The 20,962-nt window shown below is 42.6% G+C and overlaps 1 protein-coding gene, 1 long non-coding RNA gene and 2 other non-coding genes across 4 annotated transcripts in view; all 4 read left to right on the top strand.

Annotated features, from left to right (window-relative positions):
* Positions 1–15,119, top strand: part of LOC116412249 — an 86,595-nt gene extending 71,476 nt beyond the window's left edge. Inside the window, exon 5 of the long non-coding RNA XR_004223614.1 lies at positions 15,070–15,119. This is a non-coding gene — a long non-coding RNA (uncharacterized LOC116412249). The remainder of the gene's footprint in view (positions 1–15,069) is intronic.
* On the top strand, positions 15,111–15,186 carry mir100 (microRNA mir-100). Its single transcript, NR_049671.1, has one exon. It is a non-coding gene; the product is annotated as a microRNA mir-100 (primary transcript).
* A 628-nt stretch (positions 15,187–15,814) lies between these two features.
* On the top strand, positions 15,815–19,946 carry LOC116412248 (DBF4-type zinc finger-containing protein 2 homolog). Its single transcript, XM_031906024.1, has one exon. The coding sequence runs from the start codon at positions 16,057–16,059 to the stop codon at positions 16,798–16,800; it is 744 nt and encodes a 247-aa protein (XP_031761884.1). The 5' UTR covers positions 15,815–16,056; the 3' UTR covers positions 16,801–19,946.
* mirlet7a (microRNA let-7a) lies at positions 18,070–18,158 on the top strand. Its single transcript, NR_049652.1, has one exon. It is a non-coding gene; the product is annotated as a microRNA let-7a (primary transcript).
* Positions 19,947–20,962: the final 1,016 nt, after the last annotated feature.

The raw sequence follows: 20,962 nt of genomic DNA, 5'->3' as shown, positions 1-20,962 counted from the left end.
GTTTCCATGTCAAGGCATGATATAAATAAACACATACAGTACACGCCAACATAAGGATCCTTGTGCTACTCCAGTTTGCTTTTAAACTTAAATAAATACTCATTTCTGTTTGTTGTCGGGCCCATTGGACTAAAACGCTCTTTTTAATGCAGCCCGTTAAAAGTAAAATTTTATGGTACTGAATTCTGCGCTTTCACTAATTATCTGGAATCACTGAGTGGGGAGATACCAGCATAAGTTTTTCTTTTGATTTTGTTTTGTAAACTAACTAGGGATTCACCAAATCCAAAAAAACATTTTTGGGGTCCAGCAAAATCCTAACCGCCGCAGTATTTGCAGGATTTCAGTGCCACAAAATCCTTGGTGTTGTGCCGAACTGAATCTGATTCTGAAGTCGTCAAATACCAAAAAAGAACTTTTGAACTATACCAACCAGCTTTATACTGTATACTTTAAACAATCACATGGCAGCACTGGTGCAAAAGGTGTTTACTTGTGCCAAAGACTAGACAACATTTTGGGAACATTCCCTTTATTAAGCCTTGCCCTTGAAAATGACAAATGTGATACATTTAGAGAATACTAATAGAAATAGATTTCTCAATGTGAACGGGTAAATCAGGATTTAGATTTAGTTTGGTATTTGATCAAACAGTTATGAATTTGCTGCATCCCTAATAACAATCCTTACTTAGAAATAGGGTGTATTGTTTTCAGATCATACTCCACTTTGAAGTCTAAAGTGATACAGGTATGGGGTCTGTTATCCAGAATGCTGAAAAATGGACCTTTCTATCATTTGGATTACCACACCCTGTTGAAAATCATTTAAACATTATATAAACCCAGTGGTTTGTTTTGTCACAAATATGTATTCGTGCAGCTTATTTGCCATCAAGTACAGGTATGGGCCCCCGTGCTCAGGACCTGGGGTTTTCCGGATAAGGGGTCTTTCCATAATTCGGATTTCCTACCTTAAGTCTGCTAATAAAATTATTTAAACAGTAAACCCAATAGGATTGTTTTGGCTTCAATAAGGATTAATTATATCTTAGTTGGGATCAAGTACAGGTACAGTTTTATTATTACAGAGAAAAGGGAATCATTTAACCATTAAATAAACCCAATAGGACTGTTCTGCTCCAATATGGGGTAATTATATCTTAGTTGGGATCAAGTACAGGTACTGTTTTATTATTACAGAGAAAAGGGAATCATTTAACCATTAAATAAACCCAATAGGGCTGTTCTGCCCCCAATAAGGGGTAATTATATCTTGGTTGGGATCAAGTACAGGTTATTTGCTTATAATGGAGTCTATGGGAGATGGCCTTTCAGTAATTTGGAACTTTCGGGATAAGGGATCCCATACCTGTATATGGATACTGGGTTTTGTTGTTCAACAGCTGCAGGGAGATAGGTTGGACATCTCCCATTGAAATGGTCATTTTCTTTCTTAAGTTAGAGGCATTTCCTCACCCTAGGTTCCCGTTTAGCTAATTTGGCCTTGGCTGTCCTGTTATTTGTTTCTGCCCCCCAGGGAAATGTATGCCCTTAGAGAGCTTTGGGACGGCATATTGTGTCTACCACGTGGTTTGATCTGCAGAAATGTGCAGCTGAGATCCCTTGTATGTATGATAAACAAAATCCCATCCTTATCCATTCAGCCGATATCCTTTTTTTTTTTCCATCTGGTTATCCTCCTCCCACTACAAGCCAGCATCTCATAACCACCCTGCCTACTGCTTTGTTAGCGGAGTATCCAAACAAGCTCAGGCTAGAAGGTGTTAAAGCCAGCCTGACTCAGGGAGCGTTGGGAGAGGTGCCAGGGTTCAGCGTTGCCAGGGAGCTGGTTCCCCTGGCAGACTGACATGCCAGCCGGTGGCATGCAGAGGGGGAGGTGAGAGAAATGGAGACAGTGAGGACGGCCGAGCTGAAGATCACCAGTACTCGGGGTTTATAGTGCTTGGCAGAACAACTATATATGTATTATGGTGCATACACAAGAATCTTGAACTGTTTCTCCCACCCCAGTGCTTATCTTAAAGAAAAGCAGCACTAGAAAGCAGTGAGAGTGGCGGTGAGTCTTTGTGCATCATTGTATTGAAGAGAACAGGGGTTAAAGAGAACATGCATTTAGGGAAAAAAATACAGGAATGGGACCTGTTATCCAGAATGCTCGGGACCCGGGGTATTCTGGATAAGGGATCTTTCCATAATTTGGATCTTCATAACTTAAATCTGCTAAAAATCATTAAATATTGAATAAACCCAATAGGCCCCCAATAAGGGGTAATTATATCTTAGTTGGGATCAAGTACAGGTACTGTTTTATTATTACAGAGAAAAGGGAATTATTTAACCATTAAATAAACCCAATAGGGCTGTTCTGCCCCAATAAGGGGTAATTATATCTTAGTTGGGATCAAGTACAGGTACTGTTTTATTATTACAGAGAAAAGGGAATCATTTAACCATTAAATAAACCCAATAGGGCTGTTCTGCCCCCAATAAGGGGTAATTATATCTTAGTTGGGATCAAGTACAGGTACTGTTTTATTATTACAGAGAAAAGGGAATAATTTAACCATTAAATAAACCCAATAGGGCTGTTCTGCCCCCAATAAGGGGTAATTATATCTTAGTTGGGATCAAGTACAGGTACTGTTTTATTATTACAGAGAAAAGGGAATCATTTAACCATGAAATAAACCCAATAGGGCTGTTCTGCCCCAATAAGGGGTAATTATATCTTAGTTGGGATCAAGTACAAGGTTCTGTTTTATTATTACAGAAAAAAAGGAAATTAGAATTATTTGCTTATAATGGAGTCTATGGGAGATGGCCTTTCCGTAATTCGGAACTTTCTGGATAATGGGTTTCCGAATAAGGGATCCCATACCTGTACTTTTTTTCTTTGAACAGTAAAGTTAACACATCAAAGATTACGGTAATCCAGTTATATCAGATCTGCCGGCATTTAAGCCTATTGTGAACAGCAAGCACACCCCTCCATGGCGGCTATGAAAACAGCAGGTGGGGGGGGGGACATGTTTGACATTCCTCTTGTACACTTATTTCAGTGCTTTCCCAAAATTTTAAACTGCCCCCCAGGGTTGTAAATCGTGGGCTCCTCTCAGAAGGCCAGTTATGCCAATGATTCTATGTATCGGTAACCTTGTTACTTAAAGGCCAGTTAGAGGGAGATTTGGGGTGAGTGCTTATTTGTGCCCTGGGTACCCCTGGAACTATAGCAGGGTGACTGTTACCCCAATGTTTCTATATATCTGTAACCTTGTTATGGGCTAAGGGGGCCCAGCCTGAAGGCCAGTTAGAGGGAGATTTGGGGTGAGTGCTTATTTGTGCCCTGGGTACCCCTGGAACTATAGCAGGGTGACTGTTACCCCAATGTTTCTATATATCTGTAACCTTGTTATGGGCTAAGGGGGCCCAGCCTGAAGGCCAGTTAGGGGGGGGATTTGGGGTGAGTGCTTATTTGTGCTCTGGGTACCCCTGGAACTATAGCAGGGTGACTGTTACCCCAATGTTTCTATATATCTGTAACCTTGTTATGGGCTAAGGGGGCCCAGCCTGAAGGCCAGTTAGGGGGGGGATTTGGGGTGAGTGCTTATTTGTGCCCTGGGTACCCCTGGAACTATAGCAGGGTGACTGTTACCCCAATGTTTCTATATATCTGTAACCTTGTTATGGGCTAAGGGGGCCCAGCCTGAAGGCCAGTTAGGGGGGGATTTGGGGTGAGTGCTTATTTGTGCCCTGGGTACCCCTGGAACTATAGCGGGGTGACTGTTACCCCAATGTTTCTATATATCTGTAACCTTGTTATGGGCTAAGGGGGCCCAGCCTGAAGGCCAGTTAGGGGGGAATTTGGGGTGAGTGCTTATTTGTGCCCTGGGTACCCCTGGAACTATAGCGGGGTGACTGTTACCCCAATGTTTCTATATATCTGTAACCTTGTTATGGGCTAAGGGGGCCCAGCCTGAAGGCCAGTTAGGGGGGGATTTGGGGTGAGTGTTTATTTGTGCCCTGGGTACCCCTGGAACTATAGCAGGGTGACTGTTACCCCAATGTTTCTATATATTTGTAACCTTGTTATGGGCTAAGGGGGCCCAGCCTGAAGGCCAGTTAGGGGGGATTTGGGGTGAGTGCTTATTTGTGCCCTGGGTACCCCTGGAACTATAGCAGGGTGGCTGTTACCCCAATGTTTCTATATATCTGTAACCTTGTTATGGGCTAAGGGGGCCCAGCCTGAAGGCCAGTTAGGGGGGGATTTGGGGTGAGTGCTTATTTGTGCCCTGGGTACCCCTGGAACTATAGCGGGGTGACTGTTACCCCAATGTTTCTATATATCTGTAACCTTGTTATGGGCTAAGGGGGCCCAGCCTGAAGGCCAGTTAGGGGGGGATTTGGGGTGAGTGCTTATTTGTGCCCTGGGTACCCCTAGGGCGACTGTTGCATGAATATTTCTATATATCTGCAATACTGTTTTAAAGGTTGACTGAAAGTGACTAAAACAATTAAACAGATATCTTAAAGACATATAATTATGAGCTCTGTAGTGTCATTTATCAGGCTTATGCCATGCAGCTTGCTTTTACTAACATGCCTGTGATATTACTAATGGGCTATTGGTGTGCCTAATGTACATATACTATGTTTGGATGAACCAGTTTTAGCTCCTGTTGTACAGCTATGGGACCCGTTATCCAGAATGCTCGGGACCTGGGGTTTTCCAGATAAGGGATCTTTCCATAAATCGGATCCCCTACCTTAAGTCTGCTAGTAAAATTATTTAAACAGTTATTAAACCCAATAGGATTGTTCTGCCCCCAATAAGGGGTAATTATATCTTAGTTGGGATCAAGTACAGGTACTGTTTTATTATTACAGAGAAAAGGGGATCATTTAACCATGAAATAAACCCAATAGGGCTGTTCTGCCCCCAATAAGGGGTAATTATATCTTAGTTGGGATCAAGTACAGGTACTGTTTTATTATTACAGAGAAAAGGGAATGATTTAACCATTAAATAAACCCAATAGGGCTGTTCTGCCCCCAATATGGGGTAATTATATCTTAGTTGGGATCAAGTGCAGGTACTGTTTTATTATTACAGAGAAAAGGGAATCTTTTAACCATGAAATAAACCCAATAGGGCTGTTCTGCCCCCAATAAGGGGTAATTATATCTTAGTTGGGATCAAGTACAGGTACTGTTTTATTATTAAAAAAAAAAATGGAATCATTTAACCATTAAATAAACCCAATAGGGCTGTTCTGCCCCCAATAAGGGATAATTATATCTTAGTTGGGATCAAGTACAGGTATTGTTTTATTATTACAGAGAAAAGGGAATCATTTAACCATTAAATAAACCCAATAGGGCTGCTCTGCCCCCAATAAGGGGTAATTATATCTTAGTTGGGATCAAGTACAGGTACTGTTTTATTATTACAGAGAAAAGGGAATCATTTAACCATGAAATAAACCCAATAGGGCTGTTCTGCCCCCAATAAGGGGTAATTATATCTTAGTTGGGATCCAGTACAGGTACTGTTTTATTATTACATAGAAAAGGGAATCATTTAACCATTAAATAAACCCAATAGGGCTGTTCTGCCCCCAATAAGGGGTAATTATATCTTAGTTGGGATCAAGTACAGGTACTGTTTTATTATTACAGAGAAAAGGGAATCATTTAACCATTAAATAAACCGAATAGGGCTGTTCTGCCCCCAATAAGGGGTAATTATATCTTAGTTGGGATCAAGTACAGGTACTGTTTTATTATTACAGAGAAAAAAGAAACCATTTTTAAAAATGTAAATTATTTGATTACAATGGAGCCTATGGCAGATGGCCTTTCCGTAATTCAGAACTTTCTGGATAATGGGTTTCTGGATAAGGGGTCCAATACCTGTACTTCAATCTGTAGTATTATTATTATGTATTTATATCCATCCAGCCAGAGGTTTTAAGTTTGGATGTGATCTTCTTACCAAGGCCTATTGTAAGAATCAAACTTTCCTGCATCACCTCATTAGTTCTGCATCTTGCCTGTGTTTAGGCTTATAGACACATTAACTAATGCATCAGTATGTGCGCTGTCAGTCTAACACCTCTGCCATTTAGGTGCAATAAGGGAAAACGTGCGATTTGCACTTTCTTAACATTTCTTTTTACCTTTGAATCGCATTCCGGTTGCACGCACAGGCTAATGAGGTGGGATCCAGAAACAGATTTCTGTAGACAGATCTCGGTGCAGACAAAGGAATCGTGGGTTTCCTTGCAAGGTATAAAAGCAGCCGGAGGTGCAAACAGTTATTTTGTTTTAATTTAATATGTTCAAGGTGCGTACCTACAGAAGAGCGAAAAACAGGTATATCTGCAAAACTGGCAACAAGCAAGAGACCATGAAAGAGTCCAACTTAAAAAGGATGTGTAGCGGCTTTAGATACCAGAGGCTCTTTTACTGTGATGCTCCATTTCCATCATGAATTGTCCGCTACCCCTTGGGTAGGCACTGCCTTGAAATATGCTTTCCATCTATGGTCTCGTGGTGTTTTTAATGTACATAATATTTATTATGGCGCATTATAGCAGCAGATTCTAAGGGCTGCCTTGGCACAACTGCGTTTCTGTGGCATCTCGCGGGCGCCAACCTGGTATCCTGGCATCAGACGCAGTGCTGCGTGTTATGAATTAATGAGATAAGGAAGGGGGAGGATAGTAAAGGCAGAGAGACAAGTAATATGGGTGTGGGGGGTGCAAGAGCACTGACAAATAGAGAGAAATGGAAAAAAGGGGAAAAAAAAGAGAAAGGCGTAAGAGGGTGCGAGCCGAACCAGTATGTAACACTGGCACAATACAGAGAAAGAAAAATAAGTGAGGGGTAGAAATGGAGTCTGAACAAAGCAGTAAATATGAAAAAGGAGTGTGAGACGGAAAGGTGCGACAAACTAAAGAAACAGAGGTGTGAGAAGCACAAGGGACTAGACAGACTGGGGGGGGGGGGGCGACTGGCGAGGAAGTGATACAGCAAACGAAGGAGAGAGACACAAAGGGGGAGAGATAGCTGGGCATGTGCCCAATATATTGTGCAGTGGCTCTCTATAATACTGCTTCCATAGCAACAGGGACCAGGATGAGCATTAAGGACAAGCTCTCCATCCCTGCCCCGTGCCAACCTCTACCCCTCTTTCTGTCTCACTCCCTGGTGTTTGTGGGAATATTGCTTTTTCATTCTGTCTGACCTGCCTTCTGTTCTAATGCAAGCAATTAGAAATATAATGGCACCCCATAGGTGCAATCGTACTGGAATAAACAAATATCTCATTGCTCAGATGCAGAGCAACAGAGAGTATAGGTAGTAGGACGCATCAATATAGCAGTACTTATACTCATCTGAAATAGTTGCGCCTTGCAGGATAGTTCTCCTTTAGTAGGGTAGAATTGTAAGCATTTACACAAGTGTTTGTGAGTTGATATATATATATTCCCAACCCGCTACCTCTGGTGACATAAAATTCATGAATAGCCCCAAAAGCCCAGCTGAACTGTATAGTTCAGTGGTTTTCAACCTTCCTAATGCCGTGACCCTTTAATACAGTTCCTCATGTTGTGGTGACCCCCCAACCATAGAGGAGCGGTGTCTCGGTTCTTAAGACCATCGGAAATATGTGTTTACCGATGGTCTTAGGCGACCCCTGTGAAAGTATTGTTTGACCCAAAGAGGTCCTGACCCACAGGTTGAGACCCGCTGGTATAGTTGAAAGCAACAACCACTAATCTATATATATTTCATATGAAAAGTCCAGTGGCTAAATGAGCTGCTCCTGAAGACTTAACTGACTTACTTTCCAATGTGATTTATAATGGGTCAGAACTTATTGCTGCCAAGATACACACATAAAATAACTTTCTCTAATCAAACTGTTCTGCTGCTCATGTCTAGAGATGGCTCATATCTACAAGCTAATCATGGTAGAACTTTTATACTACCGGTCTTTGACAACCAGGTATTAGGTTTTACCAGACTTAAGGTGGCCATACACGTAACAATAACGATCTTTCCTGCGACCATAAGTAGAAACATTCAGCCCTAAACGCATGTCTTTGCTTGGAAATCTTTTATCCTGCCTAATGGACGAGTCGATCGATATCCAAGGTTTTTGCGATATTGGTCGCCTCGTCAATCTACCATACACACCGAATATCATCCGAAACCTTGTTTCATACGATAATATCAGTGCATGTATGGCCAGCTTTATACACTCTTGTCCAGGCATGCGTTATAATGCATATATTATTATGTATTCCATTTTATTTATAGCATTCCCTGTAGTGTGAGCACCTATTTCCATTACCATTCCACCTATGTGTCCTCAGCTTTAGATTCGGCAGGGCTAGAACAAACTTGTACCATAGAATGGTCTCATGAAAGCCTAGTAGGGAATCAGAGTATAAGACCAATAACAGCAGCACAACGTACAAAATTACGATTGTACATCCAACTTGCTGCTTAGGCGCCACTTTAATAATGTGCCATAGAGCGTGGTAATGACTAGCACTAGAAATATCCCAACAAAAATCTCCTCATACATGTTTTTGCATCAAGGCTACATAATCTTTGATGGATTTACTAGGGCCACAATTATCACCAAGTCACACCAACATTTACATCAGTTTCTGTTAAAGTTAAATAATGGCACAAACATTGCTATTGGGCAAGACGTGATGCATTTTTGAGCAGGTCTATCCCATTGACGGGGGGAGAGGGATGTATTTATGTCAATGCTCACAAAACATGGGATGGATTGTGCCAGATTAGAATTTATTTGGGCCAGCAAAAGCAGCACTTGTGGCCTTAAGGTGCCCATACGCGGGCCGATATCGGTCCCTTGCAGCTTATCAGCCCATGTATAGACACTAACGATGGCCCTGCCCCAACGATATCTGGCCTGAATCGGTCGGATCGGGGACTGCATTGGCTCATTTATGCAGTCCCCGAATAGACCCGTCGTTCTAATTCGATCATTTAGCCCCAGGGCCAACCGATCAAATTAGCCCGATATCGCCCAAGCGAGCGGATCTTAGTGTGTATGGCCACCTTTAGCAATAACATAACCAGTGTCCGTTAGTTTGATTTGGAAAGAAACATATAAATGTACCATTAGTGAATCAACTGATAATAAATTTCACATTAAATAAGTGATAATATAGGTTAGTGGCATACAATTAAGTTGATAATGCATTTAAACATTGTTAATTATGAATTTATTAATACAGTTTATTACTAATTCATATAAATTGTTAGATTTTTCTTTCATACCGGTTCTTTAAACGGGTAGTTCCTCTTTAAGTTGACTTTTAGTATGTTATAGAATGGCCAATTCTAAGCAGCTTTTCAATTGGTCTTCATTATTTATTAGTTATAGTTTTTGAATGATTTGCCTTCTTCTTCCAACTCTTTGTAGCTTTTAAATGGGGGAGTCACTGACCCCGGCAGCAAAATAAACCATTGCTCTGTGAGGCTACAATGTTATTGTTATTTTACTTTTTGTAACTTTCTTTTCTCTTCAGCCCCTCTCCTATTCACATACCAGCCTCTCATCCAAATCACTCCCTGGTTGCAGAGGTAACTTGGACCCTAGCAACCAAATAGCTGCTGAAACAGAAGAGTTGCTGAACTGCAAATGAAATAACTAAAAAACAACAAATAATAAGAATTGAAGACCAAAGGCAAATTGATTGCCTTGGTGGCCGATTGGTTAAAGTCAGTTTTGCCCGTGGTGGTGCCCATTGGGATATCTGTGGCACTACTGCAGTTCAGTGTAGAGTTACCGTCCAGCCCTTTAATGAAGGTAGTTAAGACACATGCTTACTCAGGGTTGCCTAGTTTTCAACACTGTTCAGCACAATGCATTTTTCATAAGCAGCCGCATTTCAAGGGCTTGTTTGGTAACCTTAGCCAGGGGTAATGAAAGTCATTTTGCCTCTGCGTGGTAGTAAACAATCAGACTTTCTCAGTTACAAGCTCGGGTATATTCTTGCAGGTGATAATTTGTATCGGGTGTCAGTGGATTGCATAGGTGTCTGTGCTTCAGTCTGACCTTCACAAGCGGCTCTCTGTAACGGGAAATGTTTCCAACGACCCATATATATGTTATAGAATGGCCAGCTTTTCAATTGGTCTTCATTATTTATTTTTATAGTTTTTGAATAATTTGCCGTCTTCTTCTAACTTCCTTATAGCTTTCAAACGGGGGTCACTGACCCCGGCAGTCAGAAAACTATTGTTCTGTGAGGCTACAGTTTTATTGATACTTTTATAACTTACTTTTCTATTCAGGCCCTCTCCTATTCATATTCCAGTTTCGCATTCAAACCACTTCCCGGTGGCTAAGGTCATTGGGAGATATACAGAACAAAAAACTGAAATAATTAAAAAATTACAAATAATAGAAAATCAAGACCAATTACAAATTGTCTCAGAATATTACTCTCTACATCATGCAGGTATGGAATCCGTTATTCGGAACCCCGATATTTCAGAAAGCTCCGAATTACGGAAGCCTGTCTCCCATAGACTCCATTTTAATCAAATAATTCAGATTTTTAAAATTGATTTACCTTTTCACTGTAAAAATAAAACAGTACCTGTACTTGATCCCAACTAAGATATAATTACCCCTTATTGGGGGCAGAACAGCCCTATTGGGTTTATTTCATGGTTAAATGATTCCCTTTTCTCTGTAATAATAAAACAGTGTCTGTACTTGATCCCAACTAAGAGATAATTACCCCTTATTGGGGGCAGAACAGCCCTATTGGGTTTATTTAATGGTTAAATGATTCCCTTTTCTCTGTAATAATAAAACAGTACCTGTACTGGATCCCAACTAAGATATAATTACCCCTTATTGGGGGCAGAACAGCCCTATTGGGTTTATTTAATGGTTAAATGATTCCCTTTTCTCTGTAATAATAAAACAGTACCTGTACTGGATCCCAACTAAGATATAATTACCCCTTATTGGGGGCCGAACAATCCTATTGGGTTTATTTCATGTTTAAATGATTCCCTTTTCTCTGTAATAATAAAACAGTACCTGTACTTGATCCCAACTAAGATATAATTACCCCTTATTGGGGGCCGAACAGCCCTATTGGGTTTATTTCATGGTTAAATTATTCCCTTTTCTCTGTAATAATAAAACAGTACCTGTACTTGATCCCAACTAAGATATAATTACCCCTTATTGGGGGCAGAACAATCCTATTGGGTTTATTTAATGGTTAAATGATTCCCTTTTCTCTGTAATAATAAAACAGTACCTGTACTTGATCCCAACTAAGATATAATTACCCCTTATTGGGGGCAGAACAGCCCTATTGGGCTTATTTAATGGTTAAATGATTCCCTTTTCTCTGTAATAATAAAACAGTACCTGTACTTGATCCCAACTAAGATATAATTACCCCTTATTGGGGGCAGAACAGCCCTATTGGGTTTATTTAATGGTTAAATGATTCCCTTTTCTCTGTAATAATAAAACAGTACCTGTACTTGATCCCAACTAAGATATAATTACCCCTTATTGGGGGCCGAACAGCCCTATTGGGTTTATTTCATGGTTAAATTATTCCCTTTTCTCTGTAATAATAAAACAGTACCTGTACTTGATCCCAACTAAGATATAATTACCCCTTATTGGGGCCGAACAGTCCTATTGGGTTTATTTCATGTTTAAATGATTCCCTTTTCTCTGTAATAATAAAACAGTACCTGTACTTGATCCCAACTAAGATATAATTACCCCTTATTGGGGGCAGAACAGCCCTATTGGGTTTATTTCATGGTTAAATTATTCCCTTTTCTCTGTAATAATAAAACAGTACCTGTACTTGATCCCAACTAAGATATAATTGCCCCTTATTGGGGCAGAACAGCCCTATTGGGTTTATTTCATGGTTAAATGATTCCCTTTTCTCTGTAATAATAAAACAATAAAACAGTACCTGTACTTGATCCCAACTAAGATATAATTACCCCTTATTGGGGGCAGAACAGCCCTATTGGGTTTATTTAATGGTTAAATGATTCCCTTTTCTCTGTAATAGTAAAACAGTACTTGTACTTGATCCCAACTAAAATATAATAAATCCTTACTGGATGCAAAATAATCCTATTGGTTTTAATTAATGTTTTATTGATTTTTTTAGTAGACTTAAGGTATGAAGACCCCTTACCCAGGATACCCTTGGCCCTGAGCATTCTGGATAAGACCCCTTTCTGAGTATATTGATATTCTTGGTCTAAAAATGAGTCAATGAGGTTAGTCTTATTTGAAGCTTGGGCGTCTACAGGAATGTTTCTTGGGGTGAAATTGAAAAGATAATTGAGTCAGAAAGTTTGTGTTCTGATCCAATCAGCCTATTTCTACACTTTCCCCACCCTATTCCCTTCTTCCCACCCTTGGTGCGTCTCTCCCATTGGGACATCAAACCATTACTTAAGTAAGCAAACAGATGTGCTGAAATTCCAGTGCGCCCAGTGCTACTGCTTCCCCCATGCATGTTCATAGTTCCATGCAAAATCCGTGATAAAGACTGTGAACTTGTTCAGATTACAAAAGTGGAGGTAGAAATAGCCATCAGAATGCTGATTAAGGGAAGAAAACCAATGAGGCATTGTGTTACATGGGGTGGAGGGCCAAGGGAATGATAGAATGCTGTAGGAGAATAGGAAAAGAGCAAAGACAGGTGGTGAAAGGCAGGGACGGAAAGAGTCGGTGGAGGAAAGAACTCTGAGGGAGGACAAGAACGCATCGCTTAAAGGGGACCTGTCACCTACACATAAAAAAGTCCTTTAAAAATGAAATATAAAACCCAAATTCTTTTTTTAATTAAATCATCCATACATAAATGTATTTAAAAAGCTGAGCTGTCAATCATATATTGCCTGCCCCGCCTCTGTGCCTCCGGCATAAAGGCGAGGCAGGCAATATATGATTGATAGGCCAGATTTTCAATTACAATTACCTTCCTTAACTTTCCATTCAACGCTTCCTCTATATCACTTATATACAGTGTACGCAAAATGGCGCCTCCCTGCTTGCAGTGACTGTAAATTCCAAGACTGAAAGGAAAAAAATGAATAATTTATATTGTGTAAATAATGTTTATTTTGCTCTACTAACATGATAGAAAAGGATTTGGAAGTATTTCTTAAGGTGGTCATACACGGAACCATTGTAGCTGCTGATATCGGTCCCTTAGACCGATTCGGTAGCTTATCATCCCATAAAAAATGTAGTCTGATCGGGGCAGGGCCGGAACTAGGGGTAGGCAGAAGAGGCAGCTGCCTAGGGCGCAACTATTAGGGGGCGCCAGGCAGGAGTCTCTCCTGCCTACTCCTAGTCCTCCTTCTTTGCCATTGCCCCCACCACTTGTCATTAGTGGCTGGGGCAATGAGCCATCGCATATTGTGGGGGGTGTGGCGGCCGACTGGGTTGCCTAGGGCGCCTGGTTGGCTTGGCCCGCCTCTGGATCGCGGAATGCATCGGCTCGTTGATGCGGTCCCCGAACCGACTGCGCCCTTTACCATTGTTATAATTCGAACGTTTGGCCTTAGGGCCAGACGACCGAATTAGCCTAAATTCACCCGATATCGCCCACCCGTAGGTGGGGATATCGGGAGAAGATCTGCTCGCTTGCCCACCTTTAGGGTCCCCTTTAAATAGAATAAATTGAGAGAGACCATGGGAAGGAAGAAAAGAGTTTGGAAGACAGGGCAGTATAGGTGCACAGGAAAAAAGACAAAAGAATAAAAAGACTTAAAAAGGAGAAAATATTATAGAAAGGAAGGTGATGAAGATGTTAAATGGAGATAAGCCTATACAGATGAATGGTGATAGCAAACAAAGGACAGAATTAATGGCAAGATAAGGGAGATAAACACAAAAGAAAGAAAAGGAAACATCTTGTGGATGCAAAATGTATAAAGCAGGAATGAAATGGGAGCAGTGGGGGTTACAGTGGAATGGAGGGTATGTAGGAAGGGACTGTCAGATAAGGACAGGGATTCATTTTGTGGCAGAGTGTGAGCGAGAGGTCAGGAATGAGAAAAACTGAGCAAAAGCAGGGTGTGTGATCCCGTGATGGAAGGGTGACAGGGGAAAAGATGCCGTGGATGTAACCCCCCCCACTGCGTGTATCCGCTGCTGCCCTGCGTCAGTCTGCAGCCTGCCTCTGCCTGCTCGCTTCTCTTCTTTTGTTCCTTTCTGTTGCGACAAAAACTGTTCAGTGGGAGGTGGCAAAATATGGGCCACGAAAATGCAAAGCCGTTCCCATCGTCGTGGCAGGGACTCCAGGGCCTCCACCCACAGCCGTCAGGCATTAGGTTGAATATAGATTTACAGCTGCCTGGCATGGTCACTGCTGGGGGTTATCCAGCTGAGAAGGATAGGCTGCCCGATGCAGCAATGTTAGGTTCTTTTATTTAAACACCGTAGCCAGAGCACCACTTCTAATCAGACATGGGTAACTTTTTCGCTCCAGATGTGGCAGAACTCCCAGTGCCCCTAGCAGGGGTGGCTTTGAGCAATGCAGCAGCTGGAATAACTAATGTTGCCCATCCCTGTTTTGTTACCCCCTTGTCTTCCCGGCATAGCGTACAAATAACAGTAATGGTTGAGCAAGCATGCCAAGAATACAAACTAATCTGTTCTCAGGCGCATTATAGAGCAGGGCCAGAATGAGCCCCTCCATCCTGTATACCAGCGGTTCTCAACCTGTGGGTCGGGACCCCTTTGGGGGTCGAACAACCCTTTCACAGGGGTCGGAAACATATTTCCGATGGTCTTAGGAATAATTTTATGGTTGGGGGTCAGCACAACATGAGGAACTGTATTAAAGGTTGAGAAACACTGCTGTATACCAACCATGACCATAGCGCATTAAGTGACCTTAGTGCTAAATTGTCCATTCTCTTTATACCTACTTGTATTTAGCTGCAGCCAGTCTGACTCCTTTCCTTGTATAATTCTAGGTACACACTGTGGCTGTCTGTGTATTGTACATGTATTGCTGGTTGCCATAAACCCGTAGATCCGAACTTGTGCTGTGCCCCTCTCACAAGCTCGAGTGTGCGGGTCTGTGTCGGCTTGGCTACGGCGGCGTGAGTGAGTGCGTTAAGCTCCTGTTCCATCATTGCACTTCCAGAGCAACTTGTATCCCTTGCTGTGTGAACAGCTAAACCTCATCATTAGGTCAGTATTCTGTCTGGGTTCTGAGAAACTCTCTTAATGAGACATGCATTTTTCATGTGATGATATACGATATGCACTGTCTCCATTCTGATCTTTTTTGATGTAAAATGTGCAGTATGTGTGTGATCTTCTCATGATGTGAGATGTTCAGTGCCAATCTAATTCCCTTGTTTCTTATACATGTTATGCCACAGTGTTCTGTTCCTAATGTGACATGCACAGTGTGACTTTGTTCTGCTCTTGGTGGAAAAGATGAGGTACCATCATTTTCCAAACCTGGTTTAATCCATGTGGTGCCACTTAGGACCACCCTTGATGTGAAGTGTGTTGCACAACAGTTAAACATTTCAGATGAGATGATCGATGCCACCATGTTCCATGCTGAATGAGATATAGACCATGCCAATAACAGGCATTCTCTGTCATAGTGTTCCCATTTAGATGCAAGATGTTAAGTGCCATTCTTCTTTCCCGATATAAGAAAGTGGAGTGTTCAGAGGCACAGTGTCCCATCCTAAATGTGAGGTGTCCTGAGGCACAGTGTTCCACCTAAGAGGGGTCCAGAGGCACCGTGTTCCATCCTAAATGTGAGTTGTCCAGAGGCACAGTGTCCCATCCTAAATGTGAGCTGTCCAGAGGCACAGTGTCCCATCCTAAATGTGAGCTGTCCAGAGGCACAGTGTCCCATCCTAAATGTGAGGTGTCCAGAGGCACCATGTCCCATCCTAAATGTGAGGTGTCCAGAGGTACCGTGTCCCATCCTAAATATGAGGTGTCCAGAGGCACAGTGTCCCATCCTAAATGTGAGGTGTCCAGAGGCACAGAGTTCCATCCTGAATGTGAGGTGTCCAGAGGCACAGTGTCCCATCCTAAATGTGAGGTGTCCAGAGGCACAGTGTCCCATCCTGAATGTGAGGTGTCCAGAGGCACAGTGTCCCATCCTAAATGTGAGGTGTCCAGAGGCACAGTGTCCCATCCTGAATGTGAGGTGTCCAGAGGCACAGTGTCCCATCCTGAATGTGAGGTGTCCAGAGGCACAGAGTTCCATCCTGAATGTGAGGTGTCCAGAGGCACAGTGTCCCATCCTAAATGTGAGGTGTCCAGAGGCACAGTGTCCCATCCTGAATGTGAGGTGTCCAGAGGCACAGAGTTCCATCCTAAATGTGAGGTGTCCAGAGGCACAGAGTTCCACCCAAGAGGGGTCCAGAGGCACTGTGTTCCATCCTAAATGTGAAGTGTCCAGAGGCACCGTGTTCGATCCTAAATGTGAGGTGTCCAGAGGCACAGTGTCCCATCCTAAATGTGAGGTGTCCAGAGGAACCATGTCCCATCCTAAATGTGAGGTGTCCAGAGGTACCGTGTCCCATCCTAAATATGAGGTGTCCAGAGGCACAGTGTCCCATCCTAAATGTGAGGTGTCCAGAGGCACAGAGTTCCATCCTAAATGTGAGGTGTCCAGAGGCACAGAGTTCCACCCAAGAGGGGTCCAGAGGCACTGTGTTCCATCCTAAATGTGAAGTGTCCAGAGGCACCGTGTTCCATCCTAAATGTGAGGTGTCCAGAGGCACAGTGTTCCACCTAAGAGGGGTCCAGAGGCACCGTATTCCATTCTAAATGTGAAGTGTCCAGAGGCACTGTGTTCCATCCTAAATGTGAGGTGTCCAGAGGCACTGTGTTCCATCCTAAATGTGAGGTTTCCAGAGGCACAGTGTCCTATCCTAAATGTGAGCTGTCCAGAGGCACAGTGTCTTATCCTAAATGTGAGGTACCCAGAGGCACAGTGTTCCACCAAAGAGGTGTCCAGAGGCACAGTGTCCCATCCATGATATGAGGTGTCCAGAGGCACAGAGTTCCACCTAAGATTTGAGGTGTCCAGAGGCACAGTGTCCCATCCTAAATGTGAGATGCCCAGAGGCACAGTGTTCCACCTAAGAGGTGTCCCATCCATGATATGAGGTGTCCAGAGGCACAGAGTTCCACCTAAGATGTGAGGTGTCCAGAGGCACAGTGTCCCATCCTAAATGTGAGGTGTCCAGAGGCACAGTGTTCTACCCAAGATGTGAGGTGTCCAAAGTTACAATGTTTCACCCAAGATATGAGGTGTCCAAAGGCACCTGTCTCTCATCCATGATGTGAGGTGTTCAGATGCACAGTGTTCTACCAAAGATGTGAGGTGTCCAAAGGAACAGTGTTCTACCAGAGATGTGAGGTGTCCAAGGCACAGTGTTCCACACTTATTCTAAGATATATTGCCACGTTGGCGTTCCACACTTGTTAAGACATATATGGCCACATTTGTTCTGAGATGTATGGCCACATTCCACCATGTAAGATATATGGTGCCAACATTCTTCTCCTTAATGTCTCATGTGGAGTGTCTCTTTCCTCTCTTTGTATGCCATTCACTGTTGATGGGTTGGGCAGTGCTTTTGCGCCATTAATTTATGACATTGTTTGTGTTCCATGTGCAATTAATATATTTTTGTCATGGTGCCCACTCTTGCTATCCACTCTTGGCGCATTATGTGTTACTTTATGCATTAAATCCAAAGCAATAATACACATTTATCCTATTGTTGCTTTTAAATGTGAATTGTGCAGAGTCTGTACATTTTAATACACAATGGGTGGGCATCCTCTGTCTCTTGCTTTCCCTTGCTATTGTCAGTTGTGAGTGAGGATGTGTGTGTGCAATATTTTCTGGCTTGTACCACCTTGATAGACAAGAATTATGTGCGCCCTCCAGGCTCCTTGCCAGGCACCCTGGCTTCTTCTGCTCGGTGGGCTCCAGGCTGAGGTAGTAGGTTGTATAGTTGAGGATAACACCAAAGGAGATAACTGTACAGCCTCCTATCTTTCCCTGGGGCTTTGCCATAACAACAAAGCCTCTACCACCTCCCCGGCCATGATGGAGAACTGAAAAACACAAAGAGAAGCGTCCATGTATCAGTCACCTGACTGCGAAGAGTGCACTTTGCACAAGGGATGGGTATGTTCTTGGGAAGTAAAAGCAGGTGGTGCCAGACTGAATGAATGGAGAAGAGGAGGCTGACGTGTGGTGGTCAAGCTATGAGGTTGAGGTTAAACAAGCAGATAGAGGACAAAGATGTGTTGCTAAGTGGTATGGTTGTAGGTGAGCTTAGGAACAGATCCAAGGTTTTGAACGTGTCCTTATTGAGCTTTTGATGGGGGAGGAGGTTGGAGGTCTTATCTCAACGCCATAGTAAGAGAAGGATATACGCAAAACAATGGGTCTTATGGCAATAAGGCAAGAGTAGCTCATCAGACATTATTTTTTCCCACTCACAGTCCATTAGCTTGTCCCTGTCCCTGCATTACACATATAAACATTTAACAGCATCAGAATCTCTACTGTTGACTGTTTCTTTCTTCTGCTAGGGATTCCTGGCACAAAGTGCCATATTCATCCGCAGTGTCACTCTAGTCAAGCATTGTCTGCCCGTGACACCATGCAGGGGGAGGCTGCAGGTTTTCTCAGTGACCATGTCGATCTTATTCCTAGAGATGTTCTAAAGCGCCCCCAGCTGTTCCGTGTGTAATTATGCACAACAGCACTTCTAACCAGACTCTAGTCTTGCAGTGCCCTCTACAGGAACATCTGCTGCGTGACCACCGCTTGGATTGTCCCTGCCCCTCCATCAGCTGTTCCCTGATACCCAGACACTTAAAGATGCACATACAGTTACAGACAAACACAATCACATGATATCTGGAGTGTTTATTGGGGTGTGGATAACAGCCAGCAAATACACCCAATATGTAGGTATCTCCAAAGAATGAGATAACATAAATTCCTGCCCCCAAGACCCTCATAGTGCACAGCCGGCATTTCTCTTTGGTAAATAATTATACACAGCTATGGCACAATCCTACAGACGTGTCCATTCTGTATAAGCTTCATTAGGTATTGGCATGAATTCACTTGGGATGTGCATCACGGAAATACCCCACAGTTATCCGCAAATACAGTCTCACCATTTGGGGAGGAGGCAGGAGAATGCAGGAGCTGCCAGACTCACACTGGGACTCCTTCCTACAATCAAATGCACGAACATATGTCAGCAACAGGCATGTAAACTACTCATCTATTTACATATCTGCCTTTCTACATGCACACGTAGAGCAGCCAGCGTCTAGACAGCAACACATCAGTTACTGTGTCCATCCAGACATGGTTTTGGTAATCACACCTAAAGCTATTTAAAGCGCACCTCTCAGTAGGATAGGTATCGTATGATAAAGATTTATGTCATGTGTGTGTATTTTATTTAAAGATTTGTATTTATATTTGCTCTTTTCCAACCTGAAATGTTTTTTAATGTAACTATTATATTATCATTTGAACCCTACTGTCGCACTGCTGGGCTTCTGTCTGTCAGCACTGAGCGCGACAGACAGACAGAAGGGTAGATAAGACAGACGATGGGGAAATAGAGCTAGACAAACGGATATATGGATAACACATAGGTAGCCAGGTATTATAGGCACACCAGACCTAACTGAACCCTGGGTTTCCTTGGATGTCTGGAAGTAGGGATTGCCCGACCTATCAGTCTTCATTTCTAATATGTTTTTATAGAACATTTGTGGAAGGTTCAATTATGTAGCAATACACTGAGCTCTGTCTGTATGTCTAGGTGTCTGTATGTATATATATATATATATATATATAGATATGTTGATGTATCATTATTTAAAAAAAAACTGTGTTTCCAATGGGGCTTGTGAATATTGTGCATTCTCTCATTATCTTTTATTGACCTACATTGTACAGTAAAACGGCTGAGCCCTCGCTGTATATGTGTATATATATATATATATGTGTGTGTGTGTATTCCCTGAAGGTTGATCCAAGTGACTGCAGACAAAAGGCAATGGGACAAGTTGAGCACAGATAGAGTGTGAGACTGCACACAGACATAGGGACATAGCCCAGTATTAGTATTCTGTTTTTAACCTCACTTGTACAAGGGAAGTAGGGACACAATGGACTCACTATGTGTATATGCAGTCTGACTGCTGGTAATTGAGGGGGGGCTTTACCTGTCTCGCTATCCGCCACCTTTTTTGTCTGTCTGTTTAGTTAATCTATTTATCTCACTGTCACTCTGTGTATGACCTGTATAACCTATGTAGTTACCTCCTTTACAAGACTGAAGCTGGCAAAGCATGGTCTTTATCCATTATCCATTGTACATTTTGTAAAATAGGGGCCACTACCTGTCAGCCAAACAGGTAAACCTAAAACTCAAATGAAAAGTATTTCTTTGTACTAGAGACTGTATTTCCTTCTATACATAAGCTGACAGCAGAGACGGAACCTTTTCCTTATTCTTCAGTAGTAAAAGGGTTAATCATTTTAAAGGCAGCTAAAACCTAAAGAGTTCCCTCTACACACTTCCATCACCCCCTTTTCCTTCACCTGCCCCCCCCTTTCCCTGTACTAGTGTCTCCTCTATCCCATCACCCCACACAGACACACACGCGCCCTCCCTTCCGCTATGTCTTCAGCCAGACAAGTTTAATAAATTCCCCCATCCTGAGTAGAGCCGCATTGCGCTTTCTGCCTGTCTGGAAATGAAAGGCAGCCCAGGGGCGGAGAGAAAGCTGTGAGGGAGGGAGGGATGGAGCGAAAGAGAATGGAGACAGAGC

This window comes from Xenopus tropicalis, chromosome 7, assembly GCF_000004195.4.
Source record: "Xenopus tropicalis strain Nigerian chromosome 7, UCB_Xtro_10.0, whole genome shotgun sequence".
NCBI lineage: Eukaryota > Metazoa > Chordata > Amphibia > Anura > Pipidae > Xenopus > Xenopus tropicalis.
This window is presented reverse-complemented; position numbering and strand designations above follow the sequence as displayed.

Bases quoted from the DNA above. Each gene is read 5' to 3' on its own strand.
- LOC116412248 (XM_031906024.1), top strand. From the start codon at position 16,057: ATGAGGTGTCCAGAGGCACAGTGTCCCATCCTAAATGTGAGGTGTCCA.